Source organism: Protopterus annectens, chromosome 3.part1 (genome assembly GCF_019279795.1).
Source record: "Protopterus annectens isolate FY-2018-M chromosome 3.part1, PAN1.0, whole genome shotgun sequence".
NCBI lineage: Eukaryota > Metazoa > Chordata > Ceratodontiformes > Protopteridae > Protopterus > Protopterus annectens.
In genome coordinates, this window is record NC_056732.1 from 1,090,126,430 (window position 1) to 1,090,135,539 (window position 9,110).

A 9,110-nucleotide genomic window follows, 5' to 3' on the forward strand; every position below is an offset into this window, starting at 1 on the left:
CCACATGTATACAGCCTCAGACCCTATCCTACCCAATCTATTACACATTTGCAAGTCCAGTGGTAGCATAAAGACCTGCTCATCTCATTTGCGACATAAATACATTAGAGGAATGGGCATGTATCACACAACATACCTCTTCTACAGGACAGTCTTTTACACTTCACAAAGTGATGTTCTCATACTCTATTAAAATGCAATTTGGACAAGTGGATGGCAGATTGTAAATTCACCCCCTGGATTGGCACCCATCTCTCTCAAAGTCCACAGTAATGGCCTCAATGTACTCAAGAGGCCACATGCATAAATGCAAGATGAGGTGATGAGGTTTTGGTCTGCAATCATTCAAGGAAAAAACTTCAATTGTGTTTTAAGATGGGAATATTTGGTGTTTGCTTTCTCATCTACAAAAACAGCGTCTATAGTCTGTCCACAGAAGCACATCCAAACTGAAGTAGTGCCTTTAAAAAAAAAGTGTCAACATTCTACATATATTTTAGGGAGATTCACTGAGAACAAGATCCTTCTGGCTTCCAGGTGGAGCAATGCTCAGCTAATTCAAGAGTCTCTGGTTGTTTAATCACTAATTTGTCATTTTCCATTCCCAAGACTATTCCTGCACTTTTTAAAAATAGGACATCTTTACTTAGCAAAAAGATTTCCAGCCCCTTGGCAGAACACCTACCTTTCCTTCTCCAAACAAACCTGGTCCTACAACTAGGTGCATTAGTTTAACATCTTTTCCTACTCATTTCAACACAATTTATTATTTATGATTATGAGAGGGGAATAGGATATCATTTTTGCCTGCTCTTTTAATGTTTGTTGGTGGGCTCACTTGAGGCATGGACAAGAGTATAAGCCTACTGACTCACTGAATAGAGAATTAGATAACCATTTTCTCCACCACAGTACAACAGACAATACAAAATATCACTGCAAGGACAGATGTTCAACAGTACACTGAAATGGAGTGGCAATAAAATGACTAATGGCCACATGGAGACAGATACGAGGGGATGACAAAGTATGGGAATTTTACCTGATCTTTTCAGTTGGTGGGCTCATCCTGAGCATTATCAAGACTATAAGCCTGCTAATCCAGTGGACACTGGATAGAGACTTAGATACCCAATAAAACTTGGTTATTGCTCCAACACACAAACGTGTATTTATGTTCATGGTAACCCACTGAAAAGATGTTCCCTCAAACTGTCAAATCCAAAAAGTGTTACCGGGGATGGGTACAAAACCAATCCCTAGGTGTTTTTCAGGGGGGGGGGGGACACCCCCATTCCTTATGTGGGGACCTGCCTCATCCATACCCCCACTAACTTAATATAAACTCAAAAATCGCACCCACCAAGGAAAAAAGTTGAAACGGATACTCCTGTATTTTGTGGCAGCACTCTGCTAACTTCTGCGAAAGTGCACATTTTGAACATGCACCTGGCATGACTGCAATTCACCAGAGTGGACTATTATCTGAAATTCTGGTGAACAATACATGCACGCATTTTCATGGTTCCAAATACTTCAGAAGTAGAGAGCTTATCTGCAGTTCACCTTTTGCAGCAGCAAAAGACACAGGCCTCAACATGAATGGGGGAAGAACATTTATGAATGCAATTTGCTACCTTTCCTTTATCACCCTCCAAATAAAAAGAAGTTTACAGGCAAAGACCGACAATCATTTAAGATGCTCAATGGACAGCAAGCAGAGTTATTAGCTGGACTTGAAATTAAAAGGAGATTTAAGTGCTACTGTTTATACCTTATGTGGAGGACAAAGTTAATGGCTTCCATCAGCACTACTTGATCTTTGACAAGCACCGTTGCAGAGTCCTCCACAAAAAACTATAGAAGCATGGACTGACTTAACATATTTGTAAAGGACTTCTAGCAGCATCAGCATTAGCACAATACAAAACATATGCTTGACGTTCAACATTACATCTGCCTTGCCAGATAAAGTGGCTGCATACGTCAGTGTTTTGGGCAGCCCTAAAAGGGATATCAACATCACTGATTTAATTCTGTGACCTCATAATTCCAGATATGTTAAGTCATTACAAATAAGTGACTTTTACATTGTTCTCGAATCCCCTTACTGCTGTCCCCTCACATGTCCCCATTCTCCACAGACTTGCTATTAAAAGCTACTATCAAAATGGATACGGCCAAATGACTCATTGTATTTTTCCTACCTACTTGCTATCTATAGGAAATGAAACCGGTACAACTGTGAAGAAATCTACCTCTTAAGCTAAGAAAATAAAAATGTTCTTAACAGTTTTGGCCTGGTTAATGCAATTACAAATACTGTATTTGAATGTTCAAGCCAAAGATCATGTACAGAACAAAACCACTGTTTTCTAAAGCTATGGCAAGACCATACAGACTGTTCCTATCAATCTATAAAATGCCAGTACCTTCAGAGACAACTCTTTGGTAGAGCTGGTACCAACTAAAGAATGCCAATAGTGTGAATGTTGTAAAATAAAAACACACACATTTCACAAGTCAACTTACCTAATTCTACATCCCTTGAACATGCCAGTATCCAGCAGGTATGGGCAAACCAGCGTCATGCTTACACCATCCTTTTCAGCAGCTTTCAGTTCATGGCTTAGTGACTCATGGAACCCCACAGCACCATATTTACTTGCACAATAATCCTGAAATTTGGTGGCAAGAGGGGGAAAGAAATGTAAATATAAATCTGTAGGACTCCAGTTTAATGCACAGTAAAAAAAAACTTTAGGTGCCACTGAAGCAAACACAATTTACATAACAAATGAACCTTTTCAAAAAGGTTAAGCAACATGTTTTATTTGATGTGGCTCAGCATAAGAAAAGAAAAATCTTCTGTAGCAACAGCAAACATGGATGCATGCTGAATGCACCCAACAGCAAGAAGTTTCATATTGCATTCTTGCATATAATGAGGGCATTAAGCATTCTAGACATGAAAGGAACACAAATACAGACTTCTGTAGAGTCTTACAAAAGAACTCTGAAAACCTTTAATCCTCCCTTTTGAAGCAGATAAAGACCCTTAAAAACAGGCAGCTGCACAGCAGGAAGTACACGATGGAAACCTCTGTCATCCTTAGTAATGTACAAATATAAAAAGGATCATTAAACGGGCTACACGTTATGCCACCTTAAATGATGGCCCCCACATATCTTAACATACCTAAGTCAGTAACTACTATACACCATCTTAATGGGGGGGGGGGGAGGACTTATGAGCCATAGTTAGAAACAGTGTGCTAACAGAAACCAGCTCTTGATGTTAGATTACAGAGTGGGAAAACTGTTGGGCAAAACAATGTTTCAGCAGTATTTACTCTTACCAAGGGTATACAACAGGCTTCCTTAAGATACAGTATTAGTGTCTAATGAAAGATCAGAGACACATTTCAGGGTTAGCCCAAGCAATGCACCTGCCACAGATGAACACAAGGCTAACAAAAAGGACAGAGCTCCTGCTAAAATAGTATACATTTTTAAAGTCTTATCAAAAAGTGCATACTGTATGTAAACTTCAGTGTACTGCAATCATAATACTGTATGTAAACTTCAGTGTACTGCAATCATAAGAGTTTCTGAATGTAAAGACTTCAGTCTACAAAAAAAAAAAAAAAAAGAAAAAGTTAAAAAACATCTAGCTAGCTCACATCATATCAAATGCACATAATGAGCTTTAAGCCATGTGCTTATAACGCAGCGGCTTTATAAGACCCAAACAAATAATCATTAAAGAAAAGAGAGCTGGGGCTCTAGCCTGAAACAAAAGGGTTCTGCAATATCCAGAATCACTCTAGGAGAGGGAAGGAGGGAGGAGAGTTGAAAAATGGACAACTGATGCATAGTTATGGTGAGCACCAATATCGGATGTTGTCCTTCATCCATTTTTTTAAAGATTGGGACAGAGTCCCCTACTACGTGAATCCTGGGTGGCCCATCATGTAAAGATATTCCAGAGAACCACAGAACCAAAAGCCATCTCTGCCTCTGGAGGTGAAATCTAGTTTGTAACGCACTACAAAAGGCATGAGGTTTAGTCCAAGTAGCTCCTGCACAAGTGTAATCAATTGAAGTTCTTTACCAAAAGACAGAAGAGATAGCCATGGATCTATCTAGAAAGTGGTTTAGCAGGGAGAAACCTTGCAGTGTGTAAACAAAGGAAATGCAATCAGAAATCCATTTGGCCAGGGTAGTTTTAGAAACTGGGAATCCCAAAATGTTTGGGGAGACTATGGGGTCAGTTTGAGGCCTGGAATATTGGGATGTTCCATCCAGGAGGGATGCAAGAAGATCTGGACTGGGGTCCAGTATTCCTGGAGGACATGGGGAAAAAAAAAATAAATAAAGCAAAGGAAGGGGAAACCACACTTGGGCATGGCCAAAGGAGGGCAATAAGGATAAAGGAGTTCAACCAAAAGCCCTCTCTGTAAGCATTATGAAAGCAAAGGTAATGGTGGACAAGCCTAAAGGAGGCAGAGAGGACCAAACATACAGCATTTGTTGACTCCCCCTGGTGGGGGTGAAGGGGATTAGGGCAGAGAACCTGCTGCACTTGAAGGGACAGGCAAAAAGACCACAAACTTGGCCCATATAATGGCAAATGCTCTCCTCTGCTGATTGTGAGGCTACTCGTGCAGCATCAAAAAGGGACCTGCAGAGTGAGCCCATATGCCAAGTTGCAACTTCCAACTGCTTTCTAGTGGCAACACACATGGGGAAAGATTAGTGCCACACTCTTGTTGCCTCTTGACAAAGGGGGTAAGAACAGGTTCCCCCCACCTCTCTGTTGATGTACAAAACCTGTCAAGTTGTCCGTTTGTATCACAATGGTCCACAAAGGAAGACCATCTTGAAAGGCCTACAACTCTAGTTGGACTGCTCTCAAATGGTTAGGACATAGATATGAGAATTAGTCTCTTGGGAGGGCCACATGCCTTGGACATTCCATCCCAAGAAGCACCACTCACCCAAATTGGTAGGTGTGGTTACTGTGGCAACTGGAGGGGACAGAATAAAAGAATGGCCTAGGGAAACAGTCTAACTGAAGAGGAGCCTTGCAGGCTGTAGCACGTTTGACTGTAAAAAAAAAAAAAAAAAAAAAAAGGAAGATTCCACTGAAGAGCTAGAGTCCACTGGAGAATGTACATAAAAAAAAAAAAAAAAAAAAAAAAAAAAAAACAGCCCACTGAACTAGTTATAGCCACGGTCATCAAACCTAGATCCTGAAGGACAAGTCTGCCAGAAGGGTAAACAAGAATTTGCTGTACCTGAAGCCAGATTATATCCACATAATGTAAAGGAAGACAGGCTGATTTACTGTGTTCAACTGAGGACTTGCCTCTGACCAGGTTGTAGATGAGATTTGGAGGGATTGACTGAAATGCATAGCACTCTGAGATGGAGCAGATAGTCCCTGGACTTTGAGATGCTTGGTTGGGAAGATGAGTAGCCAGTCTAGATACTGAAACACAATCACAGCAATCTCAGGTGAGCAGCTACTACAACTGTCATACACTTGGGCAAATACCCTGGAAGCTGTGGCAAGAACAAAGGGAAGGGCTCTGAATGGAGAAAGGCAGTCTTCCAGCCAAAAGCACAAAAATCTTCAGGATAGTCTGCTCATCTTGATGCAATAGTACATGTCCTGAAGATCAAATTAGCAGTAAAATAGACTCTAGTGACCATTCGGAACTAAAATAGACTCGAGTGACCATTCGGAACTATGACTTTACAAATTGGATCAGTTTGCTTAGATACAGAATTGGTCTCCAGTCCCCAGTTTTCTTTGACACTAAAAAGTACCTGGAGTAAGTTCTGAATCCTCTCTTGTCTTGTGGGACTTCCTGGGATGCCTTTTGTCTAGCAGCTTTTAAATCTGAGCTACAGCCTCAGACTGGTTGGAACATCGGGAAGCCTTATTTTCTTGTTTAGCAGACATGAGAAATGGTATGAATCAACCTCTGGAAATGATTTTGGCACCCAAGAATCTTACTACAGAAAACCAGGTGACTGGGTGCAAAGACAAGTACTACGCCCCCCCCGACTGCCTCCAGAAGTTGGTAGTTGGGCAATCTTTCAGGAGCACTGAAAGACATTATGCGTAAAGTAATCTTGGAAACCCTAGTTTTGCGGACTCCCCTTGCCATGTGGACAAGTTCTATCCATATGACCCCCCCCCCCAGCCAAGTTGTCCCTGCGCGAATCCTAGAAAGACCCCTGGGACTTGCCGAACCATCATTTTCTTCCCTCCTCTGATTCTTCCCTCCTCTGATTCTGTGAAAAGGTCATATCCCTACAGCAGCCAGGGTCCTTCCATCCTGTTCATTCCAGGAAAGCAGCCAGGGTCCTTCCATCCTGTTCATCCCAGAAAAGCATTTCCTTCACAGTCGGGCCAGACAAAGCAGTTCCATCAAAAAGGAGCACTGATTAAGACTTGAAACATTCCTCAAAGTCACATAAATGCATCCAGGCACATCTCCCAAGGGCTATGCCAGAACCAGTACCCTGTGAGGTACCCTCCACAGCATAGGATATTAACCTCATGGACATGTTGAAAATGGATAAGAGGGGCCAACAGTGAAAAGGACCTCTTGCTGTAGTCCTCCACAGACAGGAAGAGGGACTTGTAGTTTTGTGGAGTGTGCTACATAATTCTGGTACCGCAAGGCAAAAGGTCACTGAAGCAAAAAAAATGCACTTTCCAAACCTGTCCAATGCCCTGGATTCTGTTAGGGGAGAGGACTGTGGATCTCTGCAAGCTTTTTTTTTTTTTTTTTTTAGTAGCCACAACCACAGCAATGGGGGCTCATTCACTCCAATATAATCCATCTTTTGATGGTGCCAAAATTTTATCTGGGGAATGGGCTCAGAATCTGGTTCCTTCCATGCCCAGCGAGACAGTAAGCCAGTAAGCTCATCTGCTGGAAAAGTCAGTTTTTCTGGAAGCTTTTGGGTCTGGCCCATTTGAAGACCATACACCTTTTTGTTAAAGATCTCTAGGTCTCCAAAGGAGACATCTGGCAGAGATCTGCAGGACCTCTTCCCTTCATTGAAGACCACATCTTCTGAGAGACATTCCATAGAAGAATCTATGCATCTCTTTTTGCATGTTCTCCTTCAGGGAACCTCTTGAGTGGGATGGTCTGGAGAGGTACCTGAAGAGAGGGGGAGTTCCTAGATAGGGACTATCTGAATGCTAGATGGTACAGGCTTGTCCCTGTATAAACAGACTCAGAATCACAGCTTGGACGTTAAAGGAGGAAGGGATGTAGGATCCAAGGAGGAGAGAGTAGTTCAATCTCTTGTTCAAAAGAAAACCCTCTCCACTACCTCAAAGGCAAAACAGACCAGAAGCCTTGGCTGGCTGTACTTTAATCGAAACCTCTGAAGCTATTATGTCTTAACCCTGCTCAGATCCATAGCTCAAGGGAACTGGACCAGTGTTGTCCAATACTGAAGTCACAAGGGGCAAGGACAGATATGACAGACCCCATGGATGTGGCACCAATGTTCTGGCTCAGGGACTCATCCCGATCCAAAAAGAATCTGGGTGGAACCAGTCAGGGAGGCTGTAGGACTCAAAAGATCTAGTAGCCTTTGGATCAGAAACAGACACTCTGGGGTCTTTGATAAGAACGCTCTAAAACCATGGGACTGATCGGAGAAAGTATACAGGAGGCCCATGGATGTGATGGGAGATGGAGATGGGATAATCACCTAAAAATCAGAGCATAAAAGGAATTTCAAGTCATCCTATCCACGTTGGCCTCTGAAAGACTTCTGGAGGACAAAATGGAAGTGGTTTATTGGGGCCTAGACTCTCTCCTTGGGTTCCCTTGGAGAAAAGGGGAATGGAGCAAAGGAGAAACACGTTCAATAGTGAACCCAGCAGAACATGTTCGCGGAGGCTTATCCTGGAGAACAGCCAGATCGGAGGGCTTTCTCTTAGGACCCAAAGTTGTCAGATCCAATGTTTTTAGAAATTTCTGCAGAGGCTCCAAAGACAGGATAGAAACAGTACATTTCAGAGACTGGGTAGGGGGATCTTTTGAGACATTTGCCTCAGAGGAGGATTTTGCAGTATTACTCGGCACGTAAAAAATAACTACCAAATCATTAGCGGACTGGAGTTCTGCTGTGGCAACCCCTAACTGGGAAAAGCAAAAAAGACGCAACAACCAGAGGTTTGACACTGGAAGAACAGGAAGGAGGTGGCAGCATCCTCTTAAGTATAAAACTTATTCCACCCATTTAAGTACCCTAGACTTAAAAGCAGCACAAATGGAGCAGCCAGTATTGAGGTACGATACTCCAAGACAGTATACACACTACCTGTGGGCAGAGTTGAGAATCTTATGCCCACAGAAAGTGCACTTTTTAAAGCCAGTTCTTTTCAGCAGTTTCAATAAGAATAAGTAAAAGTGGCCTAGAAAGAGGGCTAATGGCAATTTTTTTTTTAAAGTGGACTACCAGAAATAGTAGAAAGGAATACCCTAGACAGAGCAGAAAAACCTGGTAAAGAGTAGCAAAGGGTATTAAAAAAAATAAATAAAAATCTGAAAGGAAACCCCAAATAACTACAATCAGGAGAGGAGGGAGGTAAATTAGTAAAGGATAAATGAAAGGTTTTAAAACTAGTAACTGCTCACAAAAAGCTGAATACCCGGGTAAAGCTCTACGGAAGAGGGTCCACATCTGTGCTCTATGGCAGAAAGAGATGTGGGTTATAACTAGTTGACAGGGGCATTATGGGTAGAGGTAGGCACTCATGAGTTGGATCCAAGAGTCTAGTGTATGTGGCGGAGTTAGATCAGAGTTTGGATCAGATACCCAGTCATTGGCTTATAAAAAGGACAAATTGTGCTTTTATACTTTTACTTACAAATGCCTTTAGACTGTGCACCTCTAGGAAATAACTGTACATACCATCTTGGATTAAGTCACCTTTACAAGGGTGCACTCTACAGAGCATCATAAGGAATATTAAAGCAATCAGAAGCTCACAGCTATAAGCAGCAGGTAACTAGAGTGAGTTTGAGGCTAGGAATTTGTAGGACAAAGTGCTTATGAAAAAAAAA

The 9,110-nt window shown here is 42.1% G+C and overlaps 1 protein-coding gene across 1 annotated transcript in view; it reads right to left on the reverse strand.

Annotated features, from left to right (window-relative positions):
* RDH10 (retinol dehydrogenase 10) overlaps positions 1-9,110 on the reverse strand; it is a 140,430-nt gene that overhangs the window by 77,857 nt on the left and 53,463 nt on the right. The window contains exon 4 of the mRNA XM_044067228.1: positions 2,533-2,678. Within this exon, the coding sequence (XP_043923163.1) occupies positions 2,533-2,678 (146 nt within the window). The remainder of the gene's footprint in view (positions 1-2,532; positions 2,679-9,110) is intronic.